Source organism: Haematobia irritans, chromosome 2 (genome assembly GCF_050003625.1).
Source record: "Haematobia irritans isolate KBUSLIRL chromosome 2, ASM5000362v1, whole genome shotgun sequence".
NCBI classification, from domain to species: Eukaryota; Metazoa; Arthropoda; class Insecta; order Diptera; family Muscidae; genus Haematobia; species Haematobia irritans.
This window is the reverse complement of record NC_134398.1, coordinates 233,435,860-233,453,587: the sequence shown is the minus strand read 5'-3', so window position 1 is coordinate 233,453,587 and position 17,728 is coordinate 233,435,860. Positions and strand designations below refer to the sequence as shown.

Genomic DNA, 17,728 nt, shown 5'->3' with positions numbered 1-17,728 from the left:
CAAATTACGTAACCATGAAAGGCATTGAGTCGAATAAAGATTATTGTACGAAGCTGCTTTTAAATTCAATTGGAGCAAAATACTTCAATATGGTCACATCGCTGGCGGCACCAAAAATTGCAATGGAACTGCCATACGACGAGTTATTGAAATTGTTGGAGGATCATTTGACACCAAAAAGAAATATCTTGGTGGCACAACATAAATTTTTGTCAAAATACCAGACGGATGGACAGTCAATTTCTGAATATGTTGCAATGCTTCGAACGGACATTGGTGATTGTGAATTTGTTTCAGAGTGCGAGTGCAAAAGTTCAATTGCTGATGTATTTTTACGTGCACAATTTATTCGAGGAATTTCTTGCAATAGTATTCGAGAGCAATTGCTGCAATCAAGTTCATCGAAGTTTGAAGAAATCGTTTTAAAAGCTTTAGCTTTAGAAGCAGCGAAAGCAGATGCAAAAGAACTAACACAATCACAAACAAATAGTTCAAGTGCAACAATTAATAAAATTTCAAACAAAAGGAAAATGCCAAAGCGTCCTAATGTGCAAAAATCGAAGGTCAAAGTTAATTATGAGCAACTTGGTATAGCTGGCTTATGTTTAAGATGTGGCAAAAATAATCATTTTGCAAAAGAATGTCGTTCTAGTGCAAATTTAAAATGCAATTTGTGTTCTAGACACGGGCATGTAGCAAAAGTCTGTATTGCATCTCTTTTGGCGGATAGTCCTAATGCCGGACCTACAAATAACAACAAAAACAAGTCGATTTCAACGAATCAAATTCAGAGTGATGGTTCCGACTACGGAATTTACAAAATAGTCGACGTATACCAAAGCAGCTATGGTAATGTAAATTCTAATCGATACTATGCTAATATATTGATAGAAGGCAAAGTTATAAAATTCGAAGTTGATTCTGGATCTGGATTTTCATTTCTACCCCGAGGAATTTTCAATAAGTTAAATTTGTCAAACAAACTTGGAAGTACGAATATCATATTCCGATCATACACTCAAAATACATTCAAGCCCGAAGGGAAAGTTCGAGTTCATGCTGTTTTCAACAACATTTCAATTTATGATGACCTTTATGTTGTGCCAGATGGCTGTACAGCCCTCATAGGTCGTACTTGGATTCGTCGATTATGCATTAATCTCAACGAATTGGATAAAATCAACAATGAGCCAATTACAAATTCAATAAGCGAATTAAATCATATTGATGATTTAATGTCAGAATTTTCAACAGTTTTTCAACAGAAGATAGGTTGTGTACCAAATTATAAAGTCTCCCTTCGACTTCGAGACAATGCAAAACCTATTTATATCAAAGAGCGCCAAATACCATATGCATTAATAGAACGTGTTAATAAGGAGATCGATGAATTGGAAAATCAAGGCATTATAACCAAAGTAACTAATAGCGATTGGGGGTCACCTTTGGTAGTAATCCCAAAAGCGGATGGAGGGGTACGCCTCTGCGTTGATTATAAAGTCGGAGTCAATATGCGGTTGGTAGATGCACATTACCCCATTCCAAAAGTGGATGAAATTTTTAATGCCCTCAAAGATTCGAGATTTTATTGTCGCCTTGATCTCTACAAAGCATATTTACACGTTCCAGTTGATGATTTGTCATCTGAGATACAAACGATCTCAACGCATCGAGGCACATTTCGAATGAACCGTCTGTCGTTTGGAATCAAGACCGCCCCAGCAGAATTCAATAGAATTATCGATCAAATACTGCGTGAGGTTCCAAAAACAGAAGCATACTTCGATGATATTTTGGTTCATGGCGAAACTGTAACTGAGTGCAAATCTAATCTGAAGGCTTGTTTAGCGCAGCTAAAAAAATACGATCTACACTTAAATCTTTCAAAATGCTCATTTTTTCAAGAACGCATCGAATTCTTGGGCCACATAGTTGAATTCAACAAAGTGCAAAAATCTGATTCTAAAATAAAAGCGATTGTCGAGATGCCACAACCCAAGAATGTAGATGACGTCAGGAGATTTTTAGGTATGGTGACCTACTATTCTCGTTTCATACCTAACGCGTCAACACTTACCGCACCTTTACGGAAATTATTGTGCAAAAATTCAATTTTCAAATTCGATTCAAATTGTAAAAATTCTTTTGAAGCTTTAAAGCAAGAAATAGCCGGTAATCGTGTCCTCATGCCATTCAATCCGGATCATACAGTGCAGCTAGCCTGTGATGCTAGTCCTACAGGCATTTCTGGGGTGCTATCACATTTAATCAACGGCGAAGAAAGGCCTATAGCTTTTGCTTCAAGGTCATTAACGTCGTCAGAACAAAATTATTCTCAGCTGGACCGAGAAGCCTTAGCCATTGTTTATGCTGTTCAATATTTTCATGAATATCTTTACGGTAGAACGTTTAAGCTGGTCACTGATAATAGACCGCTATCACGAATTTTTCATCAAAACTCTAAACTACCGCAAATGACTTCGGCAAGACTTCAAAGGTACGCAGCATTTCTAGCTGGATATAATTATGAAGTTATAGCAAAAAGGAGTGAAGAAAATGCAAACGCTGATTGTCTTTCACGTGCACCAATAAGTACGAAGATAAATTATATAAATTTCATCGATAAAGAAGTGCAGTCTATTTGTAATTCAACTGTGCAACAGATATCATCAACAATTATTAATTTCGATTCACTCGAGAAAGCTACAAAATCAGATCAAAAACTTTCTAAAATTATGTTCGACTTGCAGTCGTCAGGTATGGTCGATACTGAATACACAATAAATTGCGGAATTTTATTCAAGGGGCCGAGAGTGGTTGTTCCAGATTTGTTACAAAAAGCTGTTCTTGAGGAACTTCACCATACCCACTTAGGGATAACAAAGATGAAGCAATTAGCGAGGCGTTACGTCTACTGGACAGCTATTGATAAAGACATCGAAAATTACGTTCGATCTTGTGCAGCATGTGCTTCAGTGCAAAACAGTCCTCCAAGAGTAATTTTACACCACTGGGAGGAACCGCAACAAAACTGGCAACGTATTCATATTGATTACGCTGGACCTTTCCAAGGCCACCAATTTCTAATTGTAGTGGACTCCAAATCGAAGTGGGTGGAAGTTGGAATTTGTTCCAATGCACCATCATCTTCATCAACCATAAACATGTTGAGCAATATATTTGCAAGAAACGGCTTTCCTGACGTTATCGTCTCAGATAACGCTACAATCTTCAAAAGCGAAGAATTCACATCATTTTGTCACAATTGTGGAATTTTCCAGAAATTCATCGCTCCTGGTCATCCTGCGACCAATGGTTTAGCCGAGCGAAATGTGCAGACTTTGAAAAAACGCCTATCGGCTATGGCAGATGATTCATCGTCAATTTCAACTAAGGTGCAAGAAATACTTTTTCGTTACAGAGCTACTCCTCTAAACAACGGTAAATCGCCTGCTGAACAATATCTGGGAAGGCAGATTAAAATAAAGTTGGATGTATTAAAACCTTCAAAAATTACAGCATCTTCAAATCCGGAGTTACCTGTCAGACAGCTACGTGTGGGAGACAGAATACAAGCAAGGTATTACATGGCAAATAAACCTTCATGGAAGCTTGGGACTGTTGTCAAAAAACTTGGTCGTCTTCACTACCTTGTTCGTTTGGACAATGGGTTTATTTTTAAACGCCATATAAATCAACTTAATTTTACCATGGCAAAGAATCAACTTGATGTACAAGAGTCTCAAGAGGCAGAACCAGCAACAAATGATAATCAACATTCGGATAATCAACTTTTGTATCATCCGCATCTTCTTACGAATATTCCCGGCAGTATTTCAACAAGTCACAGTAATGAGCCTGAAACACCGTCAACACCACTACAACAACAACCAAGCACCTCAACAGGGAATTCGGAAGTTGACACTACACCGTCACGGCGTACATCCAGCAGATTAAGGAAACCACCTAGCTACTACAGCGATTATGTTCGACACTAACTGGATGAGTCTTCAATAAGTGGGGGAGAATTGTTATGACCATTAATCATCGCACAGCCGTACAGATCAATCAATATGGCATCACCATAAAGGGCAACTGTCATTCTTGTTTACCATTATTTCTTATTCTTGTTCTTGATATACTTACGATCGCATTAAATAAAAAGAAGTCACCTTTTTGTAATCATTATTATAAGATTAATTGCTGTTAGAAAATAAATACAGTTTTAGTATAAAAGCAGCGTGCATTTTTTCAATTATTGTTATTGGAAACCAATTTAACGACACAACAGTTATAGTTTATTGTGACTCTGGCTCATGCACGACTTTCATTTGCTGGGAGTCACTGTGGCCCAATAGTTAGGATACAAGCCATGTATACAAAGGGTTATGGGTTCAATCTCAGTTTCGGCCAAACCTTCTGACTCACCTATAAAAAGGAGTCATTGAGTTAAACTTGGGGTAGACCAACACTTAGGTTAAGTGTGTTAGCTACGAATATGTGAATCACTACAATTTCGTCCACGTCCACTCTTTACGACGGCTAAAAACGACGTTGACGGGGAATATTATGCTAATATATATGTTAACTCTGAAAAGAGTTGTCGACGAATATTTGTTCGTACGGCTGAAAGTTCGGCCTGGACGAATCTATGTCCCCTCCTCCATAGATTGCGTAAAAAGTTCTACTAAAGACTGTCATACACTATTGAATTACTTCGGTTTCGGCAACAGTTGTCGATGGCAAGTTATCTAATTTTTATAGTGTTTGACATAATAGTTCACAGAAAATTTGCTTCTCCATTAGGGTCAAGAAGTCCAATCTGCGGATCGTTTATATGGGGGCTATAATTATCGAGCAATATGAAGCAATTTTTTCTTAGTTTTTTTACACCAAATATTTATTATGAAAATTTCTGCCTCAGGAGGCTAATAAGAATTTATATCTGGGAGATCATTATATATGGGGATATACCTAAAAGTGGCCCGGTATGACCCATTTGCAATGCCGACCTACATAAATAACAACTGTCAGGATTCAAGCCGATAGTTTATATCGTTCGAAGTTAACGGACGGACATGACTAAATCGTCTCATATGAATATATGCACTTTGTTGGATCTGAGACAAATATTTCGATGCCTTACAAACCGAATGATGCCTAATATAACCATAGTTTCAACAATTGAGCGATTTATAGAATTTCATATAGTTTTGTCAGAAATAGGAGATACTCAAAAAAAAGGGACCACTCAATATTTTTTATTTTAGTTCGTGGAAATTAATATGTTTTAGTTAAAATTTCGCTAATACTATTATAAACTTTCTTTTACTTAAATAATTTTTTATTTACTATATTTAAATGAGCTGAAAAGAGAAAAAAGTTAAAATTTTACTAAATTTTAATTTCCCACAACTTGTAGTGATATAAAGAGATGGTGCACAGTGGGATTAAATATGATTCGATTTAAAGGCGATTAATTCCTACACTCATAGAAAAAAGTCTGCTAAAAACAGCAGTCGATGTCTGCTAAAAACAGCAGTCGATGTCTGCTGTTATATTTTTGTACTTCAGGGCGCAATGAACAACAATTTATAAAATTTTTAGGTTATAAAATTTTCTCCAAAGCCTATTTAAGAACCAAAAGTAGTTTTTGGTATATTTTTGCACTGTAATATACTTACAAGGTCCTAAATACGATCAGCAAACATTTTGTTTGCTGTTATGCCTCAATTCGATAAATATTCAGATTTTTGGTCAAATACTATAGATATTCATACAATATTGTGTTAATTATGTTAGGATAGCTCCTAAGTTGACATTTTTATGTTTTTTAGCCAAAATAAAACATGTTTTAGTGTAATCGAGCGTCAAAAATAGCAGGAAATGTTTGCTATTTCAGCAAACAGTGACTGCTGTCCCTTTTTCAGCAGACTTTCTGCTGTTTTAGCAGACTTTCTGCTGTTTTAGCAGACTTTTCTGCTTTCCCTACTAACAAATTTCTTTGGGTGTATATGTTTTCTTCATTAAGAGTTGGCATAAAGGACCCAAATTGAATTATCTATCAAAGCCACACCCAGAGCAAATGTTGTGTTTGTCGCAACCATGTTATTTTCTCGAACATTATGTATCTGATTTCGGAAACCATGTATATGTTTGCTTAAACCTGGACATTCATCCTTCGTCAAAATGACGACGCGTAATTTCATTTTCGATCTAAAATGCATTTTAGTCGATTGGGAAATGATAAATTTAAGTTATACAAAATCAAATATTTTATGAATTTTTGTTGTATACTAATTAAAAACAAAATGAATAAGAAAATAAATTCAAATTTGGTTCACATTATTGCTCACATTGCAAATTATAGCATCTTGAAATAAGCCGTAGTCAAAATGACGAAGGATGACGTTAGTGTTCAAAAAATAAGGATGACTGTCCAGGGTTAAAAAAAAACACATTTTTGTTACAAAAATGTTCCATGTTCACCGTTCAAAAATAACATTTTGCTGTCGAAACATGTTTGGGGTGATTATATTCCTTATCTTGGTTCAGATCTATACTAAAGACTGTGGAAAAAGTTTTCTTTTCAATGACCATGTTTATCAAGTATCTTAATGTTCTTTGTCTATAAAACTTAATAATTAATTGTAAATTAGTTCAGAATTTACTAAAAAAACTCGTCCATTTTTAACTTTGTATGAGGCTAAAGACAGGTTTTCATCTGAACAAGTTGAATACATTCAACTCCAAGTTTCTCCTTACAAATAAGAAACTTTCTTTAACAAGCGAAAAAAAATATTTTTATTATATCGGCGTTTGTAACATAAATTAGTTAAAATTTTCATAAACTATCCTACATTTGCTTACATGGTTTTCTTATTATTATTTAGTAAAGTTATTAACTATCCAGTATTTTAGAAATTATCCTTGCAAGTTTTATGCTATCTCTTTGGATAATGCGCTCACTTAAGCATTCAGAAATTCAACTTAAATCACCATCAGATTCAAAACTTTTTAAGAGTTTGCATTCGTACACACAAAATATACAATCCTTTTATCGCAATCCACAAAGGTCATAGTGTTTGGTCAAGGATTCCCATATAAATAGCCTTTATCCAAATAGAATACCAATAAAAACCAACTAGAAGTGAAAACAAATAATAAAAATCAAATAGCACAAAATTTAGTGCATTCGATGTTTGGTTAACTGTGGCTAGTGGTTACAACTAGACACACTAACCAGGACTAACCACTTGCGAATGGTATAGGTGTATTTGTGAAATCACTGCTCCTCGAATATCCTAAAAACTTATTAGAACAAATAAATACAAATAACAACACATTGTATCTCTGAGTCAACAATCAAGCCACAGGCGAACATGCCCTGTCCGAGGGCAAAGTGTGTAACATAACAATAGGATGGATACAAGCTGTCATGTCGATATCTACAACGAACTTAAACATGTTTGTGGTATTTTATTACACTTGGATTTGTTAGCTAATGAACCCTTAGGGATACGTTGTGGCTGCTGGGGACAATGGAGCCATCCAACATTCGCCCAACACATAGTAATCGTCCATTCCATCACCTTTTTATTTTAGCTACAATTATTTGCACAATAATTGAGTATTTCAAGGATTTTTTATGTACAAATTGATTGCTTGAGCAATGGACAATGTTTCTCAAATGTGTTGGAAGAGTAAAGATAAATCCAAAAACACCAACAAATCACATTAACGACATAGACATAAAAAACAACGCCATTATCAACGCGAAGCATGTAACATTTTGTGTGATATTTTGCGTTAAAAGTATTTTTATTTATATTCCTGTTCCCGTTTAAACATAAACTGGTTCTTATTTGCTTTGGTGTATTTTATCGTGATTTGGCCAAACGAGATTATAGACTATCAGAGTTCACCAGAAAGAAATACCAAAAAAGGATTCAAGGATTTAAATTGGAATGCTGAAGTTTGGAAATTGCATAAATGAATTTTGCGTTCTTATAAATGTAAAAAATCAATTTTGAATCTAATTGGAATGTTACATGCTCAATATCAACTCGTCATGTTCTCGAGGCGAGTTGGTCAAAAAATCACGTACAACTGTTTTTGGAGATCCCGTAAATTTTCAACTCAAAAAAGGATAACTTTTATATGTCATCTAATATCCTTAAAAGCTCCTATATACTATAAGCAAACATTCTGTTTTCTTTTAACGCCTTAATTTAAGAAACATTCAGATTTTTTAGCAAATACAGGTTAGGATATTCTTAATATATTGTTTTTATTGTGTGACGGTTGCCTTAAGGTTGAGTTACATACCATGCGTTAATTCGTCCGTTGATTGAAGAGTTGATTTTTTTCTTTGAAACCAACAGTTTTGTTAGAGTGCTTCAAACTGAAAAATATAAACCCTTCCATCAACGTACGGATTAACGCATGATATGTAACTCAACCTTTAGTTTAAATTCTTCATTTGCTTCAGTCAAACTAAAAAAAGATTTTGGTGCAAACAGTATTGTTTTCATTTTTCAGCAGATTTTTTTCGGCTTTAGTCGACATTTCTTTCATTTCATTATTTGTAATTGTGTCATTATTATTATCATGTTTTTCAGGACACGGTGCTCTTACCATTGTACGTCGATCGAATAGTCGAAAAAGCTTTACCCAACTCGAATCTCAACTCCTACATCAACCTACATCGTCTACGTCGACTCCTTCGTCAAATAACAGAGGCACATTTATAACAGATGACTCTGTAGGAAAGGCGTCCGCCAACTTAACGCCGCATCAGCAGAAGGAACAACCAGACAATCTACTCAACGAATCATTGGGCAACACAGCGCCACAGACCTATTCCTTTATACAAACACCATCCACCCACCACGCTCAAACACTTCAAACGCACCAACAACAAATACATTCATCAACAATAAAAATGTTACCCACATCACCAAATTCGAGCAATACTGCAGCACCGTTAATACCAACAGCCACCGATACTCAGGATGAGAATGTATCCGAAACGATCATGACCATGGATGAGAGCGCGTCGGCAAAAGCCAATGTCGATTTGGCTACGGAAAATCTACCAGCTGTCGATACACCAGATGCCTGTGATAAAGCTGCATTGAGGTAAGCTGGAATTTACCACAATTCTATACGCACATTTTAACAATCCGAGAACGAATCCCCATCCCCATATTTAAGTAGAAATTTAATTATGCGACCACTGCAAAAAGTCGAAGAAGTACTCATAAATCAACTTTTGCGATTTCGATAATTTATACCATAATAAAAATTCTTCTTGTTGTATTTGCCCATCAATAAAAAAAAGGTTAATAGCTCCAACATCCAGTTGAGTATCTGAAAAAGCAACTGTAAGAAAACATTAAAGTTTCTTGGCCTAAGTTCAATGCACCGCTTTTAAATAGCGTCCGAGGAGTGGGAACTACAACTACCCAGAAAAATCAGGATGAATCTTCATACCAATACCGAAAACAAAGTCATACGATTGACTGGGAACAGCCGTTTTAGTAAGAGTAGTCCTCTCACATTGTGCGAACAAAGTTTGTCCTACATAAAAGGGTCGGTACTCTTTTCCTCCAAAGAATGTACTATAACAACCATTTATCTCATACGAACGAGAACTGTATTAAAATGTGAGAACTAGACTTAGACATTCGGGGACAAATTGGGTCAAAGTTTTCACGTCAATTCAATCTTCACCATATCGTGTGACCTCCTAAAAATCAGATAAGATTAGAATATGGATTGCGAGTCAAATAACCTACACCACATAGGGATGAGAGTCAAATATGCCACCCAAATTTTTTTCTATTGTCAATTTTAAAGAAAAAGAAATATTCATAATTTTCATTTTCATTACAGATTACGTTATCTCTTACGCATGCTTAGTGCCGGTGAAATATCTGCAGATGTCTTACAAAAGAATCTCCATTATGCAGCTCGAGTTCTCGAGGCTGTCTTCATCGACGAGTCCAAGTAAGTATTGTTCCGCTAAATTGTAAAAGTTCCTATGAGTTTCTCTTTAACTATGTTCATGAGCGGCTGTTATCGGCTGCCTTAATAAAGCCTCTATGCGCTATCGTTATGTAGTAGAATCTAAGGAAATGGCCAGCGATTAGTAAGATTATTAATGCTGCAGCAAACGCTAAGTAATAACGAGCAACTAATAGAATCTTAGAATAGTTTTGTTGATTTCACAATGCAAAAACAAAAATGTGGTTACTAATTGGATTTTGAATGGTGAGAAAATGCTTCATTTTTCTTTTTGACAGATTTTTGGTTTCTTGTTTTAATCATCTAACACTGTATTCGACAATCGAATTCATTTAAATAACAAGGTTTCTCTCTCTCTCTTCATGTAACAATAGGGGGCATATGCTATGTGTAATCATCCTTCAAAAGAATATGCAATAATTTAAGCTAAATTATCAATGTGTCTGTTAAAACTAGAACTGAGCAGCTCATCCATATACATATTCATAGAAAATTGATTGTTGACGTTGTCGCCGGATATCTGTTGTATATAAAACTTTGTATCATTTCGTGTCATCATGGTCCAATCATTGGACATTTTCTAATATCATTATTGAACTCCTATTCTCTTCATCGTTCTTCTCAACCAGCTAATGTGTAATTCTCATTTGGTTTGTCATTTGATACTGCCATTAGGAGCAGACGTACAAATGTGTCCCTCAAATGTTGTTGTAAGCCGCCATTTCACTGTTCGCCAATGTCGCTTTAAATGTTCCATGTACAGCGTGGTGTGGTTTAAGTTTAGTTGACTTTGCCGACTTTTTTATTTTCTATAATTTGTGTTTTTTATTTTCTCTATTCCTCCTCCTCGTCCGCGTCATCGCCAACTGAACCAAACCGATCCCTATTAAAACAGAAGCCAAGCATCAGGTAAATCGAAGAGGCAAAATTCCTGCTCATCGGTTGAATGTGAAGAGTAAGTGTTAGCGGTTTTGTTACCCCAAGTCTCATCTTGTTAATCATCTTTCTCCTAACTCCCTTCGAAGTATCAACTACTCCAGCTCTCATCCGCTGCCTATTTCCAAGTCCCTATGATATCTGTGCCTCTCGTGTTCTTGACTAAAAATATCTAAGAAAAAAGCTAATTGTGCGTGTTGTGTTTTCATCTTAGGGCGGAACTCATCTATCCGTTTTCATTTATTTTCTCCCTACGGCATGTTCTGCATATTATAGCTCCTAAGTACCATTTTTACATGCTACATATACATCTTAGTCTTATTTTTTTTTTATTTGCATCACATTATTTCCATACTCGAGTCATAATCATAAGTGCTTAGATGCCTTCCATGAAATAGCCTATTTACATCTCTAGCAAACTGCCAACTGTATTCCCATGTGGATGAATAGATATTGATGAATCGATATAGTTTTCTTTTCCAATCTGTTATGTTTCTAGCCACCGGAATCATCACGTTTAAATTTATATATGAGTGTTGATAGTGCTCGTTAAAAGTCGCAACGAATGGATACATCTTCTCTTCAATTCTCATAGATACTTATCATCTCCATTAATTCTATATATAATTTATGTGTGTGTGTGTGCATTTGACTGTTTATACTATATGTATATGTATGTAAACCAAAAACAAAATACTTAGATGTTAGCTATTAAGTTTTAAACAACTAAAAAGAGAGAGAGAATGTATTAAGGTGAAAATTATTCTTAAAAAATCCCTAGAGTATCCTCTTAAATAAAATTTTGATATCTTCATGGGTATTTTTTTTTTTATGTATGCTCAACTTTTTTATTCTCAGTGTATGGTAATGCACTTAAAAAGGATTTCTACAAAATGTGTAATTTTAACTCTATTTCAATGTTTCATCTCTCAACTTTCTATATTGAATTTCAAATTAAAAAACTTTCGAATCCCCACTACATTTGGTTCTACCCGCCTGCTGATGTACATGGCATGGTAAATGGCCAAAGATTACTTAATTTGCAATATGCGGTTTAGAATTAAGTGTAACGTGGTTTCTACTTCTATGAGTTAATTACAGATTCATTTATATTTTCCTACTATTTTTACATTATTTATTTTCACGTCCTCGGACTATGACAAACAAGAGGAGATGAAAAAGTTTCACTGTTTTATTGAGGAAACAAAAACAAACTATGTAACTATATATACATAGTTCCAGAGGCCCAAAAAAGAATACAAACATACTAAACACAATCAGAAAAATCAAAAGGTTTTTGCCATCATGGCAGAGAGGTAGCAAATCACAGCTAGCTACTCGGCGAAACTTTAAATATAACAATAAAAAATAATTAATGCAAATATTTACAATTTGTAATTGAATACATACACTAACTATTGCGCAATAGCGTATTAACTCAAAACTGCAAAATAAACTACTGAAAAAATAATCGTTTTCCATATTTCACAATACTAAATTGTATTCTTTCATTCTATGTGAATTTTGAAGTTAATATGTTATTGCAATGATGTGGAGTCAAAAAAAATATATGTATATATATGTGTGGCTGGTTAATTCATTTCGAAATATTCGGTAGCCCTAGTAAGCAGACTATGGTAAACTAAAATCATGGATTTTCTCTCTGTCACCTCGTCGCAAAAATAATATGACTTCCATATAAACGAGCTTCAGATTTTTTCTTGAATGCATGCTTTATTGAAATTGAAAGCATGAATTTTGAATTGAAATATCGTTACTGAAATCATCACTTACTAAAGTGCCCACATACGGACTATCTGGTCGTACAGCCTAACGAAGAATACATTTAAAATCAGTCTTCTCAGCTTCTCAAATTTTGATACGAAAATTCCATTTTGAAATCTGTATGTACAGCTCATATACATATGTAGCACCGAAGTTGGGAAAATAGTAACCATACCCATTATTTAAGACATCTATGAGGTTTGGTACAGTTATAAATATGCTTCGGAACTACAAAGTTTGAAATGTTTACATATTTTAATTTAATTAAGTAAAATCATCTACTTTGAAAGTAATTATTGACAGGGGTAATAAAGTAACTGAGATAATAAAGTGATTTTCAAGACGAAAATCTAATATAGCATCAGCAACCTTTACACATAAAACGTTGTACTCCAAAATTTATTCCGACTTGCATTAACCAGCGCTACTCCATCTGCAGAAGGAAGTTTCAATATTGAAAAATAATCCCCACATTCATACAAATTTTTCGATACACTGTCAATGAATGTAGGCATAGAAATTAATGTTAATACTTAGGACTTAATAATAAATGGTAAAAATTTCCACTCATTATTGAGCAGCTTAGAAAGTTTCGGGTAGAGTTTAGATGAAAACAAGGGCATTTCCGTCATGGCAGATTATTGTAGAGGAAACATGTTAAAATTAAGAAAATGGAATCGTATTTTTTTTATTGTGTAATCTTTTCAGGATAAACAATTATATTACGTTTTAAACGATTTGAATTAGAAAGAGTAAATATTTAATTGAAATATTTCCTTTATCTTGTCTTTGTTTTACTTTTAATTGCCGCCTATCAAAAAAAAAAAATACTGATTTCGTCAACAAATCTATTTTGTGAAATCTGAAATACAACTCGATCGATGGATTTGCCTTTCGTTTGTAATTCTCACCAAAAACAAAATAATCGAAAAAAAACATTACGGTTGCTTTTTACTCACTGCTAAATGCTGAATTTACTGTTATTTGTGATCAATCTACCATCAGAGATGAACAGAAAAACGATCGATGTAATGGTAATTGCAAAAATATTGAATGCCAACATCATCATCAAAGCAAACACCACCAAGAACCCAGCGATAATAATAACACAGACCAGAGTCTTTGTTCCCTTCGAACGACAAATGAGGAATCTGGAAAATTTACTGGAGCGACAGAGGACGATTCAAAGAACCAAATAGACAGTCGCACTAAGGGTGTGTGTTTGGCCCCACAAACACATAGTGGACCCACCGGACCTCCGTCAACGGAAGGTCATGACAAAGACTCCGAATCATCTGCGCCAGTGCCCAAAGATGGGGAAGACGGAAACAAAGACGTACCCTCAACAACCTCCTGCTCCTCAATCACATCGTCGTCGCCTTCAACGACTACCACTCAGAATAACAGTACAGTTAGCAGTAGCAGTTGTAGTAATAAAGACAAAGCAACCATACAAAGGCAAAAACGTCTGAGAACACCAGTCTGGGCGAGATCCATGTCGACGAATAAAACGTACATAAATTCAAATTCTTTTAATATTCTACTTTTTCTTTTATAATTATTAAATAAATTGCATCTACTCACTTATATTAGTTTTTCTTATATTATCTTGATTTTATTTTTAATGATTTCCTTAAAACAATGACCAAATCTTCAGCTACACGCAACTCAATTCTACCTAGGCACACAATGCTCAACAACAAAACTTCCAGAGTTTAGAGTTTGTCCTTGTCCAACATATCTTGAACTTTGTGACTTTATCTCTTTGCTGTCTGTCCTCGTCTTTTTTCTAAACTTCTCTCTTGTAAATATATTCTATATGACACTGTATAAACATTTATTGCATGTTCTTAAAAAAACTAATTTAACATTTTAACACTTGATTTAACAAATATCTCCGTCGATTTTCCAAAGCATGAGATTGAATTTTCTCTTGGATGACACATAAATAGTAAATATGTACCATAAAGGGTGGCTCTATTCAAGTGAAATGAACTAAGTGCCACCCTATTCAATTAACTATTTGTCCCCCACCTAGTCATTCCCATATACAAAAAAAATGCATGAAAATATTAATTTTGAATGGCATATATTCCTCGTATTAAAACAGATATATTATTTATTATGTTTTATATACGATATTAAAATTAACGTGCGATTTCACATAACCAAGTCGAATGAATAATATTCTTTTCCCGACATCGCTGACAGTCGGTGTTGTGCTTTGTACCCCAAGAAATACAAGTCTGTCTATGTGTACGCATAGGAAAACAGCCCTGTAATTGACATTGTATAATGGCAACTCTAAAAATACGCGCCAATTTTGCATGTTGAAGGTAGTGACTGTGTTTATTTGTTTTGTTTGCAAAAAAACATTGTCCGTGTTCGATTAGTTAATTTGTTTATTAAGGTAAAGTTATGTCAAAAGTTAAAGTGGACAAACCCTCGCCGAAAGAGGGTAACAAAGCAGAAAATAGTGATAATGAGTCAGTGGTAAGTGAGTTAAATCAATGGTTAACAAAGAATTCATTTATGAAATATTATTAAGGACGACACAGCGAGTATTGCTACAAGTACAACATCACGGAGTAAATCACCAGGTTCCAAGGGGCGAAGACAAAGTAGAGGACACAGTAAATCCAAAGTGAAACGGGCTGCCTACAAATATGAGTATGTTTTAACTTCTCAAGAAATGTGGCTCTGTGTTTTTAAAATAAATTTTCCCATTCAAGTTGCCATTTAAAGGAAGATCATGGTCAGGCCATATTTGGTGTAGCATTTAATCATTTGTTGGGTAAGGATCAACCCATGATTTTTGCCACAGCCGGTAGTAATCGCTGCAACATTTATGAATGTCCCCGTAAAGGAGGGCTAAAATTAATCATGTGTTATGCCGATCCAGATGTAAGTTATTTCACCCCATTATCCTTTGGTAACTATTACAAAATATTCTCTCCTTAGCCCGATGAAGTATTCTACACCTGCAGCTGGTCTTACGATGCTAAAACGTCCGTACCCCTTTTAGCCACGGCTGGTTATCGTGGAGTTATACGGGTCATAGATATTCATAAAAATGAGGCTGTTGGCAATTACGTAGGCCATGGTCAAGCCATAAATGAATTGAAATTTCACACAAGACAACCACATTTGCTTTTATCAGGCAGCAAGGACCATGCCATTCGTTTGTGGAATATTCAAACTCATGTTTGTATAGCAATATTTGGAGGTGTCGAAGGTCATCGTGATGAAGTTCTTTCCATTGACTTTGATTTACGTGGTGAGCGTATAATGTCCAGTGGTATGGATCACTCTCTGAAATTGTGGCGAATTGATACACCCGAGTTTAAGGAAAAGATTGAAATGTCCCGCACCTTTAATCCCAACAAATCACAATTGCCATTCCCCACCATAATGCAACATTTTCCCGATTTTTCCACAAGAGACATTCACCGTAACTATGTAGATTGTGTCCAGTGGTTCGGCGATTTTATCCTATCCAAGTCGTGTGAGAACTCTATTGTCTGCTGGAAACCTGGCCAATTGCATCAAACATTGTCACAGCTGAAACCTAATGATGCCTCATGTACCATCATCAGTGAGTTTAATTACGACGAATGTGAGATATGGTTTGTACGTTTCGGCTTTAATCCATGGCATAAGGTTGTTGCCTTAGGAAATCAATATGGCAAAGTATATGTATGGGAATTGGATCCATCTGACCCGAGACACACTCATTCCAGTACTTTAAATAATGTCCGGTGTACATCGATTGTACGGCAAACAGCATTTTCTCGTGATGCCACCGTTTTAGTGTGGGTGTGTGATGATGGCACTGTTTGGCGTTCGAATCGTCGGAATGCTGAAGTAGTACATACACCCTAGTTGTTCTATTTTTATTGTTGGTTAGAAATATATTCTCGAAAAAATCTACACATTCTCGAAAAATAAAAGTTTTCTTATAGTCGTAACCAAATGAAGTGAGTTTAATATATGCGTAGTTCGATCAATACGCAATGTCCCTATATTATGAGGAATAATTAAATTTAGTAAGGCCTATAATATACGTAGAATATGGTTATACGCGTTGATTTGAAAATTACTTTGTGTACAGATGTAGATATGTCTTAAAAACTACTTTCAATTCGATTTTCAATAGTCAAACAATTTTTTAAGCTTGGTACTATGTTCTATTTTGGGACCGAAACTTATTAGGGCCGGGATTTTTTTTTTTTTTTTTGATACTATCGAACACATAACTAATTACCGTTTATAACGAACAATTTTTCCCAATGATTTTTCTTGATTTCCCCACACAAATGACTGTGTTTATAACGAATTTTTTTGCCCCTTTAAAACATTTTCCTTAAAATTGTTTATAACGAACAAAACCCATTTTTTAATGTAGATCGTTCAAAATTATTAATGGCATCCATCAACAAATATAGAAAGACTATAAAGAGGGGAGATACAGGGCTCGATTTTGTGTAGATTTTAATAATACCAAAGTCACTTGCATGACTACGTTTATAACAAACTAAAAATCCCGGTATGTCATACATAATGAAAAGAATATTACAATTCACATAGTTGTTTTCTACGAATAACAGAAACTCATGGTATAGTGAGAAAATCAATTAGACTCCAAATCCCTTTGGAAGCTTAAATCTTATGAAGCAATTACCCTTAGCTGGCTAACTAACATGACTACAACACATCTTAATATTTCAACTATAATGCTATGTTCCGTGCCATGAAATCATTTCTTTTTTCCAAGATTGAAGTCATGAGAAATCCTGTGTGCATAGTTGATGATAACTTTCACATACATACGTATTCCTAGACAATTTGAAATGTTATGTTCAATTGATTTGTCTAATTTGATTTGAAAACCTTTCAAAAATCTTTTCAAATTCGCAAGTATGCTTCTCACATTGTAAATTGAGTAGCATTCCATTGAACAAATTTCCAAAATTTTTGT

The 17,728-nt window shown here is 34.8% G+C and overlaps 3 protein-coding genes across 5 annotated transcripts in view; 2 read left to right on the top strand and 1 right to left on the bottom strand.

Annotated features, from left to right (window-relative positions):
* The window catches only part of LOC142227396 (maltase 2-like), a 77,408-nt gene extending 62,802 nt beyond the window's left edge, over positions 1-14,606 (bottom strand). Inside the window, exon 1 of the mRNA XM_075297934.1 lies at positions 14,335-14,606. The gene's annotated coding sequence lies outside the window, so the exon portion shown is untranslated. The remainder of the gene's footprint in view (positions 1-14,334) is intronic.
* Positions 1-17,728, top strand: part of Pde1c (Phosphodiesterase 1c) — a 143,751-nt gene that overhangs the window by 89,805 nt on the left and 36,218 nt on the right. The window contains exons 3-5 of one of the 3 annotated variants that reach the window (XM_075297930.1): positions 8,622-9,141; positions 9,898-10,011; positions 13,756-14,262. In XM_075297930.1, coding sequence (XP_075154045.1) covers positions 8,622-9,141; positions 9,898-10,011; positions 13,756-14,262 — 1,141 coding nt within the window. Of the gene's footprint in view, positions 1-8,621; positions 9,142-9,897; positions 10,012-10,924; positions 10,985-13,755; positions 14,263-17,728 lie in introns of all 3 variants that reach the window. The other 2 variants (XM_075297931.1, XM_075297932.1) reach the window with 2 other exon arrangements.
* esc (extra sexcombs) lies at positions 15,065-16,723 on the top strand. Its single transcript, XM_075297936.1, has 4 exons — positions 15,065-15,243; positions 15,299-15,420; positions 15,483-15,654; positions 15,712-16,723. The coding sequence occupies exons 1-4, from the start codon at positions 15,169-15,171 to the stop codon at positions 16,630-16,632; spliced, it is 1,290 nt and encodes a 429-aa protein (XP_075154051.1). The 5' UTR covers positions 15,065-15,168; the 3' UTR covers positions 16,633-16,723.